The sequence below is a fragment of the Syngnathus acus genome, chromosome 16 (assembly GCF_901709675.1).
Source record: "Syngnathus acus chromosome 16, fSynAcu1.2, whole genome shotgun sequence".
NCBI lineage: Eukaryota > Metazoa > Chordata > Actinopteri > Syngnathiformes > Syngnathidae > Syngnathus > Syngnathus acus.
The window spans coordinates 6462654-6479434 of NC_051101.1; the positions used below are offsets into that span (position 1 = coordinate 6462654).

General features: G+C 39.6%; 1 protein-coding gene across 5 annotated transcripts in view; it reads left to right on the forward strand.

Moving 5' to 3' along the window:
• The window catches only part of LOC119136390 (vacuolar protein sorting-associated protein 13B-like), a 211690-nt gene that overhangs the window by 27200 nt on the left and 167709 nt on the right, over positions 1-16781 (forward strand). For all 5 annotated transcript variants that reach the window (XR_005100730.1, XR_005100731.1, XM_037274793.1 and 2 more), the window contains exons 13-17: positions 2692-2877; positions 2952-3121; positions 3741-3935; positions 6093-6217; positions 15065-15249. Coding sequence is in view for 3 of the 5 variants with exons in the window: in XM_037274793.1 (XP_037130688.1) it covers positions 2692-2877; positions 2952-3121; positions 3741-3935; positions 6093-6217; positions 15065-15249 (861 nt within the window). In the remaining 2 variants the exon portion in view is untranslated. The remainder of the gene's footprint in view (positions 1-2691; positions 2878-2951; positions 3122-3740; positions 3936-6092; positions 6218-15064; positions 15250-16781) is intronic.

Here is a 16781-nt window from a genome sequence, read left to right on the forward strand (position 1 = left end):
ATCTGTCTTTTGCTTTCTGTTTCCATTCTCCTTCATCCTTCTTTTTCTCCTTTTCTCTCTTCTCCATAAATAAAACACCCTGGAGACTTGAATAAAGACATTGTCTTGTTTGAGTCACAGCCACCTGGTCCTTGACCCTTCCTGTCCTTTCTCTCACCTTCAACTTACCTGGAGGGCAACTGTCACAAAAGTGTTTAGTCTGCTGACACATATTTGAGTTTCATTCTTCACGATGCTTGTTGAAACACTGTTCCTCCTCTGTCTCTCTACCCGTAAGCACTTGAGAAAGTGAATATTACCTAATTAGGTGTCACTCTTTTTGGCTCGTGTTGAGAAGTCGGAAGGGTGTTCTCATTCTTGAACTGAAGCATTCAATGTTTAAGTCTGAAAGATCCAAAGTTTCCATTGAGTAGTAATTTATCTATATCTAACTGCAAAAAAAACAAATCATTGGACCTACAAATGTGCTTGTGTGATTGCTAAGTATTTTAATTTATTGGCAATTTATAATTTAAATTTATAAGAGGCATTCTCAGACATGATGAAGTCTGACTGACATGAAAGATTTATATCAGCTCAGAACTCCAGAGGGACCATGCGGTTTTGGCTTGATTCAAGGGCCCAATCCAGTCTGACAGACAAATGTTGAAGTGGAATCTATTTGAAGTTGAATTCTGGCCAAATTGCCTGTCGTTTATCGTGCAGTTTGCAAAGGATTATTGTGCACGATTCAACACCTGGAGAATAAATGATCCTCCTTCTGGAGAATTGGAACAGATTTTGGCAATCATTTAGTATAGGCAAGTTACATTATATGTTGGACATGGCACTTTTGCAGAAATACCATTTAAAATCTGGAATAACTTAACTAAGGGACTTTATTGATTAAAAACACATGACTTTATTACATATGACCAAATTGGTCAGAAAGCATGGTTGTACAACACTCATAAAATGTGTGGGGAAAAAACATTGGCTGATGATCAAATTTAGCAGTCCTAGTTTAGATGATAATCCAAAATTCAAGAAAAAAACATTGGTGCTGTCATCCTTAGCGGTCAAAGTTTTATTTTACAGTAGGAATAGTGTCAATATTCCTGTGGGATGACGATGGTTACCTTGTCAAATGGAATGCTTCTCTTTTGTCAGTGTGGAAACACACGGACCAGATCTTGTGTCGTCCAAACAAATTACTCTCTATTGCCACTGGACTAACATAAACTCTGAGTCAACTAGAAAACTAACCGATCCAAGTCACACTTACTAATTGACTTCAAATTCAAGTAACTTTCTTTTTAAACTTGAAGAATAGAGAGACCGTTTAAATCGTTTAAGTCCTTACCATAGTCTTCCTTCCTCGTCGTGTCACTATTAGTCAACTGTAGCCATATGGTTGATATTAGACCTAATCCTTCCCAGTGAAGTCAAACTGAAGAAGGGAAGAGGAAGTGGCATTGCCAATTGCCTCTTTTTAAATCTCAAAAATATATTCTCCATCACAGAACCACATTGCTTAGAAGGCAGTTCATACTTTGTCTTGACTTGTAAACTAAAAGAATGTTGTCTGTGGTGGTGGAACTTAAAGCAAGTTGTGACCCTTTGTCCTCTCACTCCCATTCAGCCACCCCTTTTATTTTTAATTTCTTCACTTTTATTGCTGGGGAGCACAGTCTTTTAAGTGGACCTCTGGAACTGAGGCCTGCAGAGACTGAAGGGACAGCTGTGTGAGTGGACATTTGGTATACTCATCATTCGAGAGTTTAATGCTGTGTGAGCCGATTCCTTTGGGCTGCATCCAAACCTTGCACAACATAACTAAACACCATTGTAATTGCTTAATTTTGCGTAAAATATATATTTGATTGATTGAGAAACCAATTAATTCATTTTATGTGAATGGACACATTTAATGATACTTAAAATGAAAATGTCAGCACCTTGAGTTTTTTTTCCCTCTTTAGGGATGTGCACTATCAATCATTTGTCTTTTTCTTAGAAAGGATGCAGACAAGTGTAGTGGCAACAATTTGAACTGTCTGAATCATGGTATGGAAAAAAAAAAAAAATCATGGCATTCACATTTTTGTTTTTCCTTTGACTCCAGCTGGAGTGCCCAGGGGCCTCATGTACAAAGGGTGCGTTTGTACAAAAATGTGGTGTACGCAACTTTGCACTCTCACGTTCAGATGTATCAAGAGTGAAATGACTGTGGGAATGTCCGGTGCTCCACAACAACTTTTTTTGTCGACGTACGCATGTTTTTCGTGCTGCTTCTTGGAGTTGTTGGCCATGGAGATTACTTTTCGCAAGGGGGTGGGTGGAACACAATAAATGATTCATCAAGTTGAATTGAACTAAAAAAAAAAAAAAAAAGAGAACATTTTTAGCACCGTTTTGGGAGCTGCATAGAATGATGTGGGGGGTCGGGTTTGCCCCGTGGGCCTTGAGTTTAACACCGGTGTTTTACACCATCGAATACTGTCGAATCAAGGTGTTTATCAGTTCGTCCCACAGGTATTTGGTTTGGTTGAGGTCAGACTGTCAAATTCACATACGTTTGATTGACAGAAAGTCATCTTTATGCTGTACTGCTTTCCACAAGTTGGACGCATGGAATTTGACAAATGTGACATTGCCGTTCATCTAAATTTCAGATCATTTGGGGTATATCATGGATTTTTCTGTTGGTAGATACTCAGGACTTCTCTGCGGTGAATGTGGAAGAAGTAACGCCAACCATTCAAGAAGCATCGATCAAGAGACTCGTGGTTGGACCTTTAGACATCAAACTGCACAGTAGCGCTGTCCATCGTATACTTAAAATGGTCACTTGTGCTATGGACCACGAGTATGAACCTTACTGCAGAGTGCAGACAGGTAAGCTATCGTTCATAATGTCTATACTTTGCCAATGTTGTTTTTTTTTTTACACACTTGTTTGTTGTTTGCAGAAATTGTGGAGGAAAGTTGTGGTCCAGTCACTCCGGAAGAAATTTCAAGCTTAGAGGAATTCATCCCTACCAGACTCACTTGTCTCACACTCCTCCAAGTATCAGTTACAGTTTCTATGGCCGAATTCAACCTTCTCCACATGCTGATGCCTGTTATCATAGGAGGCAAGGTGAGTGGAAAAATATACATAAAGCACTTTTTTCTCAGATCATTTTACAAAGTTAGGTCCATAGGTATTTGGACAGGAAAAAAGGTTTTCTATATTTTGTTTCTGTACAACACAACAATGAATTTTAAATAAAAAATTCTGATGCATTTTATATGTAGATGACATAAAGTCATTGAAAGGCAAGGTTGAGTAGCACTATTGTATTCCTGTTCCATCGGGCAACCTTGGTTCCCATGAATTAAAATTCGAACCTGTCGAGTTCATTTGCCTCCCACACTGCAGGACATTGCGATGCGATTATTGCGCTCACACTTTACAAGTAGATTTCAACATAAAAAATTGATATGGGACAAAGTACAGAACATAAACATGACACCAAATTGAAAAATGAATCTTTAAAAAAGACACACACCCAAACATGTATTATATATTTGTAGTAATAAGAGACGTATATAATACATACAGTATGTATATAATATATACATACATGTAAATGTGGAACTACATTTTATGTGTAATGTAAAACGTATTAAACAGACAACTAAAGCAAACACTGAGCAACCAGTTTTAGCATTAAGGTTGTCTCCATTATTCTTTCCCTCTATATTTAATTTCCTAGGCTGCACCAGGACCTGTCAACATAGCAGCATTTCAGCCAGTGCGCCCCCTACCATCTCTACAGTTCCAGATGGAGAGAGTGAATGTCGAGCATTCAGTGCCAATGTATGCACTGGCGTTGGCCAACACTGTTAGTGCGCTCAACCAGCCTACTGACAACCTCCTGCATCACTGCTATGCACATTTTTACCTCAAGGTAAATGGGACAGTTTTAATTTTTTTGTTTCATTCTGATACATTTCACGAGTACATCCTAGGAAAGAACAGGTGTTACATGTCCTACACTCGAATAGATTTGAACGACTAAGACACAGTTATTTTCATATTACATTTCCAAAAATTAATTTCTTTAAAAAGATTCCCCACATATGTTGGGAAATCTTAAAGACACACAATGCTTTTATGCCAGATTTTTTTTTTTTAATACACTCTCCCTCGTCCAATGTCTACGGTTAAATAACCACACTTGTAATTCCACCCTGTTATGGTGCAAATGACCCTTTACTGACCTTGATGACCCTTTTCCACCGGGTCATAAAAATCTTAGCACTGTGAGCTTCCTGACGAGTACCAGTCCTGCTCTGGTCCCGCTCAGGCATTGAGATGGGACGCTAAAGACCACTGTTGCCGCTTGCACTATGACCTTCTCATGTTGGTCTGTCGGGTTTTAGGTTTAAATCGTTAGTTTGGCATACATGTTCAATGACAAGTTTATATTCACGTGAACCTTTTATATTATCAGATGTCACTTAATACTATTTACTTATTATTATTTTGTCCTCCTCCTTGGTATGGTTCTGCACTCTTTATTACACAAATGGCTATAATTACCGCATAAACACATTGTACACCATCCAATGACAAGCGAGATCTTTTGAATCTATTGGTGAGTTTATTTTGAATTTATTTTTAAGACATAGCCTTTTTTTCTTTTTAACTTGTCTTTCTCTTACTGCTGGATCTAAACGAAGAAATGTTACACTTGACAAGCCTTGGACAGTGGGACACATGACTTCATCTCAACATTAGTGCCATGGCCAAAGCATGAAAGTCCTGACAACATGACTGCACTGATCTAAGATGCGCCACTCCGGCCTGAAATGGCATGGAAGTATTTTTTTTAAGGCAGGATGTGGGCTGGATGTCATGCTGTTAGCCCTTATCACAGGGTCACTGAAGGGTTAACAATCAACTGGTCAGTGGAGGAGGATCATTCTAACCAAACAGCCAATGAACATCTGCTAATTCTGCAATTAAGCAGTCAAATTCCACTCCTGTATTTTGAGAGTGGGCTCATGTCTTAGTGGAGGTCAGTCCGGCCACATCAGCACCCATTTCAGGAAGTGACTTGCAATGGGTATAAACTCAGGCTTATCTTAATCTTTGTTTTATGGAGATTGGTTGTCAGAGTTAAGGTGTCTGTTTCGATGGTGGTGGTAAGCCATTATCTCACCCCCACAGTTGTTGAAAATAGCTAAACTCAGCTTGGGAGGAAGGCTCAGGGGATGCATTTTCTGACGTTTTAGAACTAATAATAGCATTAACTTGCTTGAAACTAGACTTTTACAATAGAAATGCCTCATACCATATTCCACTTAAAAGTAGAATTAATACATGCAAGCTATTTTACTGTAAACTAAAATGTTTGGAGGACATCTGACACAATATGACCAAGACTGAAAACATTACATTCCTTTTTCAGTGAGCCAATTTTCAAACTACATATAAAAGCCAGAAGAAATTATTTTTTAAATCAGTTTTAAAGAATATCCATCCCAGGTTGTTCCTGGCCTATATACTAGTAATATCTGTATATAAAGTCAGGATTGCTAATCAACACAAAATGACAAATAAACTTTTAATCTGGTTGTAAAATTGGTGGCATGGTGGGACAGTGGTTAGCACGTCTGCCTCACAGTTTAGAGGTTGCGGGTTCGATTCCACCTCTGGCCCTCCCTGTGCGGAGTTTGCATGTTCTCACCATGCCTCCATGTTTTTTTTCCCAAAAACATTCACGGTAGGCCGATTGAGTGCTCCAAAACGTCCGTAGGTGTCCGAATGCGGTTTGTTGTTCATCTCTCTGTGACCTGCGATTGGCTGGCAACTGGTTCAGAGTGTCCGATGACTGCTGGGATAGGCTCCAGCACGCCCGTGACCCCTGTGGGGAAAAGCGGTATGGATGGATGGATAAAACTCTTACCTTAGTTTAAGTACAATATAGTGGTCAAAGCCAAATAGTTTATTAATAAACTTTATCAAGAGGGAAAAAACTGTAACTTTGCAACAATGTAGATTTCTAAACGAGCGAAGCCCTTAGAAATAACCTCTGTCATATTTTTGCTCTTTTCTTTAGGTGTTTGGGTTCCAGGCAGGCCTGACATGCCAAAACAGTACAGGCGGGTTCCCTCCTCTCATTCCTGTTATTCCATCCTTTAGCACAGCAATTTATGGGAAGATGATCCAGATGCCTGCTTGCTGGTGAGTACGAATAAAGGACTATTAATTTTTAGTTGTTTTAAAGCCAACAAAATCATGAAAATACTTCAAGATCCCTTCCACCACTACTTATTTGTTCATTGTGTGGCTGTCATATATTGGAACTGTCAATATACCCGCAATGCCATCAGTAGTATTTTTCTGTTTCTTATATTCTATGATTTTATTTAAAAACAAGGCATTTTCTGTTCTGTCGGAATCATACAAAAAGCTAAATGAATAAGACCGAACGAGATGTTATACGCAAAAATATTGCTAAGATTACTTACTTCATTTATCCATTCTTTTCTATTTATGACGTATCTGGTGAACCCCTGATACAAAACGGCATGTTGCCTGTGCACTTTTACTCACACCTTGCAGTCAAGTGCCTGACTTGGGAATCGATTTCCCCCTCATTACTTAGCCGCTGTCAAAGGGCTGCAGATGATTTAAACTTTTCTTGACTTCTTTTCCAGACAATTGTCGTGCGTGTATGTTTGAGATTAGGTCATACAGGAAACTAGAAATTCGCCATTTAGTCTTCTCTGTGAGCAGGTCTATGTCAAGACTGGTTTACATCTCTGTTCTCAATATGAAACTTGGAGGTGCTTGTTTGATCTCGAAGTGTGCCTTTTCTTCCCTGGCTACATCAAATAGTGGACTCAGATTTGAAACGGATGTTTTATTTTTCACTTTGTTTCTCTTTTAAGAAAACCTCACAGATCATACGGTGCTGGATTTCTTTCTTGTATCTGGGACCAGCCCTTAGAAATAACACTGACAAGCTCTCGCTGCATGTCTACTTCCCTCAGCTGATTAATAGACAGGGTGCCTCTGTGCAAGACTTTCAGATCTTTCAAGTATAACCTGACTTAGGTTTGACCTTTTCTGTCTTAGTGGGTATGCCCTGCTTCCTTAAATCAATCCTTCTGTAGTCAAAATCTAATTAACACAAACGGACAGTGTGTGCCTGTAAGAATGATGGCGAGTACGTTTGACAGAAGCTTAGGTTCAAAAGAGCAGCGACCTTGTGATATTTCGCTAATATGGTTCTTGCTTTTACAACCTGCCGACAAAAGCAACAACATCCCGTGTTCTTCACTTTTACAACATTCCTAGGAAATCACAATGTCTCATTATTTATGAGGGTATTTTTTTGGACAAGCCTACAGATGACTGGTGGTACTGAACGGACAAATAAGCACACACATTTGATATGGTTTGACCAAAACTTCCTTGGATGTATACAATTATGTGATGCAGATTGGATAACCACTGGGCATCTGTAAAGATCCAGATGCTCTCCTGTGAGTTTTCTTACAGTCCTCATGTTGCTTTTGGGCTTACCACAAAGGCTCCTGCCTCGCACAGTGGGCAGCCTGGGACTTTCAGTGGGGAAAGTACATTGCTCTGACATACTTTCTTTGCCAACCCTTAACTAGCCATGATTTATTTTGTCACATCTCGGATCTTGTAAAGTAAACTGCAATGTTTGCAGATTATGTAGAATGGAGAAGATAACCTTACACAAGTGTCTGCTTTTTTTAAAAATCATATGATTTTTGGCTGGAACTCTCCTGTTCAGCTAAACCTTGGGCACCTTACCCAACCCGTAATTTTCTTCGTTGTCGTAGATTGTCATTGTTACAAATCGAACACATGTCTTTTTTTTTTCTTCAAACCATAACACATTTGATTTGAGTGGCATAGTGGAACACTGTGTGAATTGCTTCTGCTAATATTTAACAGACTGTATTAGCAGTTGTTAAACAGTAAACGTGAATCTACCACACAGTCAGGTTCTCAGAGCATCTGAGTGGAGGTGTTCTTTAAGTGTTTTGCCATGAAATGGGATCAGGAGCATGGCAACTATTAGTTTGAGCCTTATTTGGTGCTACAATGTTGGCTCAGTTTGTTAAGATGGAAAAGTGATTTATTTTCTTCTCTATACTACTGCAATTCCTTTGGAAGCGTTTGTTCTAGTCATTTATGTATATTGAAATTTTTGGGTGAAATGACACTGAATTAATAGTACTGTAGTGTACACACTGAACAATATTGTTTGGACACTTCAGTTGACAAAAAAAAGTGGTCACTGAAATAATTTGAAACGGACAAAAGGAATCTTTTAAAAAGCAAAGAAGGGAAATGGACCTTTACAACTTTTATGGTATTTTAGTAATCTAATATTTTGTCAGACAACATTTTGAGGCCAGTCACTTCAGCCAAATTATTTATGCAACTCTGAGACTTTTTCAACTCTAGCTCCTTCCACACGGCTTTAGATTGGTTCTTATAGAAGGTCACTTCAGAATAGTCTACATAAGCTTTGATTCTTACCCATTTTAGGTCATTACCTTGTTGACGGACGATTGACTTGCAGCTGAGACCAAGGTCTCTGACAATCCTGTAGCCAGTAGTTTGCCCCTGATCATTTTTAGAGTTCATTGAAATCTGCAGAGATTTAAGAAAGGCTGTGTCAGATGTAGCAAAGAAGCCCCAGAATATAACTCCTCCATGTTTCTCAATAGGTACGGTCTTTTCTTGGTATTGCTTCATTTTGTTTCTACAAACATGATGTGACTTGCCAGAAAGCTACAGTTTTGGCTCTGTCCAAAGGATATTCTCCTGGAAGCATTTCTGTCAAAATGCATTTTTACTCGGTTTCAAGTTACTTCACTGACCATGCTGAACTTTTTTCAAAAGAAGGGCATCTGCAATCTACTTAGTCTGACATACACTTCTCTACAATTGCAATGTCTGGAGCTTCCAACTTCACCCGTGCCCAGTTTCAATTGTTCTGGCTGCTAAGACCTTAATCCCAAATAAGATCCTTGCCATAAAAAGTATGGATTGTTGAGGGATGTGGCACTTGTAAGGGGTGTTAGAAGTGCCACCTGCATTGATCTGCCCCCCTCACTCTCTGGCCGTGCAATATGCAGGGCCACGTGAAAGCATCAGCACTTGGAGGAAGGCCAAGTCTGGGGCCCGCCAGCCCAACCGACCACCAAACCCACGGCAGCTTAGTGTGGCCGGTCGCTTTGCAGACTATAATTCAGAGCCACGTCAGCTTTTATGTGGCACTTTTAACAGCCCCTGTTTCGCACTCAGCTATTTCAGAGGGGCTAATTTCTTAGACCATGTGGCATTACAGGTGCATGTTATATAGCCACAAAAAGCTCGTTTACCCTGTTAATGTTTCTGAACGCAAAGAGTTTTCCCTTGGTATCCAATTTTTGCTGAAACTCGATTACATTGTCAATAGTTGATTCTATTTTTAACACAACTTGAAGGATTGTTATACGTGGAAGTTGAAAGGTCCATTACGATGTCTGGACCAGTAGTCTAGACTCTAGATTAGCTCATGTGGTGATTTATTAAGGCTGCTTGAGGCATCTGAGACATGAGCCTTTCTGGTGTGATTGTAATGCCTCATTACTTCTGTTCATAGTTCGTCAAAGCTCGCAGCTCCCGGTCTGTGTATCCAAGCGAAACCAAGAATGAAGGAACGACTGCCGAGTTGTCATATACTTAATAGGACAGTCACAATGGGGATATAGTACCGTAATTTTCGGACTATAAGTCGCGGTTTTTTTTCATAGTTTGGGTGGGGGGGCGACTTATACTCAGGAGCGATTTATATACATATATATGTTTTTTTTTCACTTTTTTGGGCATTTTATGGCTGGTGCGACTTATACTCCGGTGCGACTTATAGTCCGAAAATTACGGTACATTATTTTTGATAATTGGCCAAATTGGACTTGTCCGTCCAATCTAATATCTTATTTTTCTTTTCTATAGTATTCATATATTTCAGGCAATACAAAGGCTATGTGGGTTATGTGCATGTGTCAGTGCCTGCGTGTTTTGTGTGTCTGTGTGTGTATGAATACTTTGTCCCATTTTTATTGTGAGGTTTTGTTTTATATTTGGTTTCAATGCAATGTATATTGTTGATGAATATAGCTCTACAGGTGTATTAAGTAACAAGGCAATGGAATAATTCTGAGTGCTTATGCTGACTGAAATCACTATAGTGGACATAATCGTGTCACCGTGGTGATTAACACTTGTCATCTGGTAACTGAAATCAACATTGATTGATAACTCAAACCAAATATATACTGTAAAAATATGTTACGTAACATGTTTAAAAGTCCGAAGAGTATTTATTCAATTTAAATTCTACAGTAAGGCATCTTTGTTAAACAATACGGTGAAATTAAGAGCAGGTGTTGATGTTTTCCGTTGACTGAAACTCGATTAATGCCTGAATCAGTCATCTGAGGAATTGAAGCTTGAGGGAGGGAAAACAGTGGGAAACGGGGAAGGGTGGGTGGATTATCAACTCTAAATGGATTATCACTGTGGTGTGCATTCCACTTTCCTCTCCTCCCCACAATTCCTCAGTCGTCGGTGCTGCTCCACCGCTTCCCATGAACACGTCTGTCCAGTTTTTGCTGATTCGTAGCTCATAATTCCTTTTTCTGTCTTCGGCCTCACAATAATATTGGTCATTTCACTGTGACATAATTAACAAATGTGAGTAACACTTGGAAGTATAACTGTGACAATAATTCTCATCCTAATAATGACCCACACGTCCACCGCAGCTGGACCTGTTAGACAGCAGCAGGAAGCTACGTCCAGTTATACACACAGACACTCACGCACAGGCCTCTTGGTAGTTCTCCTTTAACGCCCGATGAACCACGTCATTGCCATTTTCTCGCCTTGCGATCTGCAGCTGTCCGCACAACTTGATTAAAACATTTCTTTTAGTAATCCCTGTGTAATGAAGCTCTCTCCTGAGAATGTGTGTGTTCATGTGTAGGTCAGGGGTGCTCCAGATGGTGTGTGTGTGTGTGTGTTTATGTGCATGCTTCTGTGCGTGCGTGTTTGTGTGTCCATGTGTGTGGGTATGAGCCAGGGAGGTATGAAGGGGAGAAAGGAGAAGTGAGTTTCACTCTACTGTTTCTTAGTTTAGTTATTACAGGACAGATGACTGAGAAATGCACACATGGAACAAGTTTGACACAAGTCTCAGGAAGAGCAAAACCTCAAAAAGTAACGAGAAATCGAGCCTCTGCATCATCTTAATTTCTCACTCAAATCCAAAGGTGTTAGGTTTGTTGGCTGGATGTCAGAATTGCCTTTGGCCTGTGTGAAACTGCTCAAATTATTTGATGACAATCATTTCCAAATAGCAGCCATGCCATTGATAACATATGTAAGTACCTAATCTGAACTGTTTTATTGGACCTAAGGATGCTTTTCCTTTTTGTGATGCAGTATAACACTGAATACACAATGGTTTTCATACAACACATTTGAGAAATTTTAAAGTCACTGCTTTGAAAATTTGTAATGTAATCACTCCCTAAACAAAAGTTTTGTTAAAGATGGACAATATTTATTTTGTGTAGATATTAGACACATTTTTTGATTTATACTAAATTATATTCAGAATACCAACGTTTTAGCACCCACTAAAAGGTTATTTTTTGGACTTAAAACATGCCCATACTTCTGTTAGCCGAGCTCCGAGGAAGGGATCCAAATTAATTAAAATAGTTTAGTCTTAGTTGTATTTGCAATCGGAAAAAAAGCAGCAGATACTTGTTGACTGTTCTCTTTTGGTAATGTTTGCTTTGGTTAATCAAGTCCGGGTGTGACAGTGAATGATTTAGAGAAACTTAAGATAACGTCACTGGCTCCAAGACAGTGGCTATCAGTTTCGTCTATCTGACAAATATGTCACTCTGTAATGGATTATATTGGAGCTGCTGTGGAGTGAAGTAGTTCAGATAAGACCCATGTCAAGAGAAAGTAGCACAATGTAATGAGGCTTGATACGGATTGACTTAATTGACATTATTCCCACCTACAGCCAATATATATGAAAAGTCCATACTATAATTACAGACAGACAGTGAATATGCCATTGTGTAAATATAGTCTACTACTCCTTTGCGGTCCATTAAAGTGCACCTTGCTCCTCATCTCCTGTCGACCTTCCAAGCCCCACAGCTGTCTTTGTCACTGTATTTTGAAAAGAGCGAGGGAAATGATTTTTGGTCCTCTGCAGGATATGAGTAATAACAAAAATGAACACTGTGGAAAAATGTCTGCCGGTTCCAAGCTTGTATTCTGGGACACTGTATAAACCATTCTGACCAGCTGCTCTTGGCAATATACTTGCAATCATGGCAAGATGCAGGTTTATTTTATTTCTTTTTGGGGGGTATTTTCAGACCACAGGTGGCCCTGAAGTTGAGGAATTCTATTTTTCGCCTCTGTCAGAGCATTGCTATCGCTCACCATTATTTTGCTGGACAATTGATGACACCCATCACACATGTGCAGCAGTTATGGTTTTGGCATAGTGTGTAGTATTGCGCTTGCTTTAAAACTTCCCTCATTAAGGGAATTTCTGCGACTATTTGTCACCATTTGCATTTATGTGCGGATTCTGTTGGTAGAAGTAACATCTGTGTATGAATATATTCTTTTGTGAGGTGAATTTGGTGTTTTTAGAGCTAGACATATTCATTGATAGCTGATGGAAATGGCAGCATTTATCCCGTTACTGTTGATTCACACACCTTTTCGAGTTTACTTATTCATTTTAATCACTATCACTAACAGGTTGTGGCTTCCATCATAATTTGATTTTTTTGCCAGTCAAAAGAAGAAACAGATTCGGAAATAGTACATCTGCTGTTTTTGTTGCCTTAACCCATGACTCATAGCTTCAACATAACACCTTCCTTGTTTTGCTTGATTCAGAAAGGGGCAGTAGAGAGGAAGACAGATGTACCAGTCAGTAAGTAACACAGTCCAGCAGTTTGGGAGTCTTCCAGTTGACTTTGCCTCAATTTGGAGTATGATTTGTCACGGTACCAACAGAGGACAGATCTGGAAATGGGGGTTAATGCTGTTGAAATCCACCTACCACCACGTTAGAGTTATGAGGCCTTGTTTTTCCATAACTCCCGACTACTTTTCAATTTAATTTTAAATCCGACATATTTTTACTCGCTTAAGTGTTTTCAGTTGAGAATTTGTTGATCTAAATGACTTCTGTGGGGTCGGATACCGTCAATGCAACGAGACGTTGATGTTCAAGTCAAGGAGCGGGTGTCTTTTAATTTATGAGCCAAGATCGCAAATGGTTTGCAGGGCCATTTCGCATGGGTCTCTACGTAATTGTTGAAGTATGCTTTAATAAGCTCTAACTTCCCATGGTGGGAAGTCAACTTCAGTGTTCCATACAACAAATTGTTGGATGCCCAATACATGTGGTTATTTATTTAGTGTGGTAGACACTACTTTTGTTAAGGATTCAAATGTTTCTCTTTGGCGACATGAGTTTTTTGTCAGATGCTCTGGTTTCTGACAGAAAGCTCTTCTCCACGTTGCATTGCCAGCTGAAATCCGAAAAGTCTTGCTGTCCTCCCAGCCAACATCCTGACCCTAATGAGACTTTCTGCATCTGATTTAAGTCCATCCACATTGCTTTTTTACGATGAGTCTGGCATAATATAATAAAAGCAGGTGCATAATTAAGGTTTTAGAGGACCGCATGCGCATGACAACTCCCTTGGAATCACACTTGAATAAGCCAACAAACCTTTATCCTTTGCCAATCTGTCTATTGAAGTGGCTTTGCAAACACATTTGCTCCGCATGTGGGGCACATTATTGCTGCATGGTCCCCTTCACTTTCCTTTTGTACATCAGCAAAATGTAACTCTGTGTACACATGCACACAGGCATGCACAAACACATGAAAATCTGTTTGATGTCACGCGATATAGAATGTAACAGTAGTGATTTTAATAGCCGAGAAGCACGGTTGTCAAATGCACCCACATGGAGCTGTGGATTGAAAATATGCATGGTATCAAGTGAAACCTGTTGACCCTGTCACGTTTTCTCTTTGCTTTTATCTTCTTTTCTTTCAAACTGCCTCTATGCCTTTTTGGTGCCCCCTTTCAAGGCAGCATGCGGTTTAGTACTCCGCACCCGTCTGTGTATAGCTAACAGGTCGTGTCACCCTGCTGAACCACCCAGGAGGAGAATAAAGGGAAAGCTGAAGAGACACTGAAAGGAGAGCGAGAGAGAAGTAGAGAAGTTAAACGATTGCAGAGCTGCTTAGTAGGGGAGAACCCCGTGACATACTGCACACTTTAAATGGGATCTGAGCCAAGTGAATGTGTGGTTAAATTAACTGTGATGTTCATTCACATCACTGCCGACATTGGAAACTTAGTCCCTGTTCTCGTTTCACCTCTGTAGTCATTTAATCATAAGTACAGCACAGAATTCATTCATTGTACCAACCTTGAACACGCAGAAAGGAACCACTCTCTCTGACTTCGAGACTTTGTGCATGTGGTGGTGTTTTCTCAGCCAAAAAAAAAAAAAACACTTCTCACCTTGCAAGTAGTTTTAATACCTGACACGTAAATTTGAAAGGTATGTCAAGATGCTTGTGGATGTGCCGTAAAGTTGTCAGGTGAAAATGTACCTGTCAAGATTCTTTTCTGTGTTAGCTTTCTATGCTTGACATTATTTCCCATAAATCATCTTTTCTGTTTGGACTGAGCTCAAGAGAGGGCTTGGTGTCAAAGAAGCAGCCTACCCAAGTATTTTCCAAATAACTGAAGAAGCCTTGCTCTTCCTGTTGAGTTCTATCTTTTTATTTTTTAATCATATTGTGATTAAAAGTCAAGCAGAAACTTCCGCCAGTGTTTTTTTTAATTTTATTCAGCACATATCCTTCGCTTGTACTATCCTTCACATAACCCACTTTCTATGTTACTTTTTATTATCTTGCAGGAGTAAAAGGTCTTCTGTGCCCATCACAGAGTATATTTTGGAGCTTCCTCACTTCACTGTGCAGGCCACAAGAGCCCAGATGCATCTTCTCCAAGCAATCTGGCAGAGCTGGACACATGGCATGGTGAATGGGGCGCCATCAACACTCAGCGAAAGCCTTATCAATGAAGTTTACAAAGCTCCAGGTAATGTTAGACCCTAATCAACTGACATTTGCTCGTTGGTGGCCTCATTTGATTATGGATTTAAACCACCACACAGTTGAAGCTCTTTACTTGTTACTTCACTAATGCCTACAAAACCTGTGGAGGGCTATGGCAGGGGCTCAAGCAGAAGCCAAGGTGACATTCACCTGCTCCATATGCTCGCTTGTTAAAAGTGAACCCCCTCAAAAGTTCTATTGCGTCAGAAAACAGCATTTTGAGATCAGGAAACTGCAGTAGTAAACGTGTGGGGCAGACAGCTCAGCAATGAAATTAAATTGTCCATAGAGCCTAAAGTGAAGCCAAAGTAAACAGCATAGTTGGGTGATATTTTGGAGTTCCGTCATTAATCATGACCACAGAAGCATTAAAAATTGTTCCTTTACATAGTCATCATATAAAATGAAAACAGTCACTATTTCAGTCATATAAATGTTGATGGACTTGTCTTCTACGTGGTAGGGGTCTAAGTGTTGCAAGTGGTTCTGGAGACAAGGTTAAATCAACCCAAAACTCCTTTACGCTTCACATCGTCTGCTATATTAATGTTCAATTTCAGCAGTTTGCCTTTTTTGTTCAAGTCAAATTAAAACAGTAGCGCTTTTCATTTTGGTCACATCTGGACAGTCCTCTGGGGGGGTTCGGGGTTTTCCAACTCATTACGATTGCGTTGTTTGGTAAGCCGTCAGTCTCTGGCTGCCAAACCGGCAAAGCTACCTTTTTACTGTTGTGTGCCTGCCAAAAAGTATGAAACTGGTCTCCCGTGGAGTAAAGTCAAATATTCCTCTTCTCTCACTTTGCCTTCTGTTGGAACAGGGTTGAATAGTTACAAGAAGAAACATTTTAACATCTGGACATTTGGTTGCAGGATCGAAAAAAAAGGTGGCGAGGGAGTTTGCATTTAGGGCTTTGGAGGCAAAGAAGTGTTGAGTATTGCTTGTGTTTTCCCTAAGTTTGTAGTTGAAATGCCGAGATGTTACATGAATTATGGAAACGGCCTGTGAATGTTTGACGGCATTTAGGTCATTTTATTCTCAGTCGCATTGAATCATACAAATTCGGCAGGGATTCACTATTGAATTTGTTTAATATAATGATGTAAAACAATACGATAATGATAACATTGTTGTGGTCAGGGCATGCCGAGGACCGGAGTTGCCTACCCATGCTTTAGGGCATATATTAGGGCTTGAATTTATGGATAAAGTCTTAAGCGCGGATTCTGTAAATTCAAGTGTAAGTTTTTAAATATTTGAAATATTGTGATTTTCTAACCTCATGAGTGAACCTTGGTGATCTTTTTATGCTTGCTAATTGTTTTCAGTAACACAAGTTATTTAAAATAATGATATTTGAAATCCCTGTAGAAACAGTTATGTTTTGCTTTAACAGCACCAAAAGACTTCTGTTTCTTTTTAAAAGTGTTGACATTGTGGCATTCTGTTATTAATGTCATTTTCCATCTTAGCGGTGGGATAATTTTTCTCTTAATGTGGCTTTCTGACAGAGTGGCT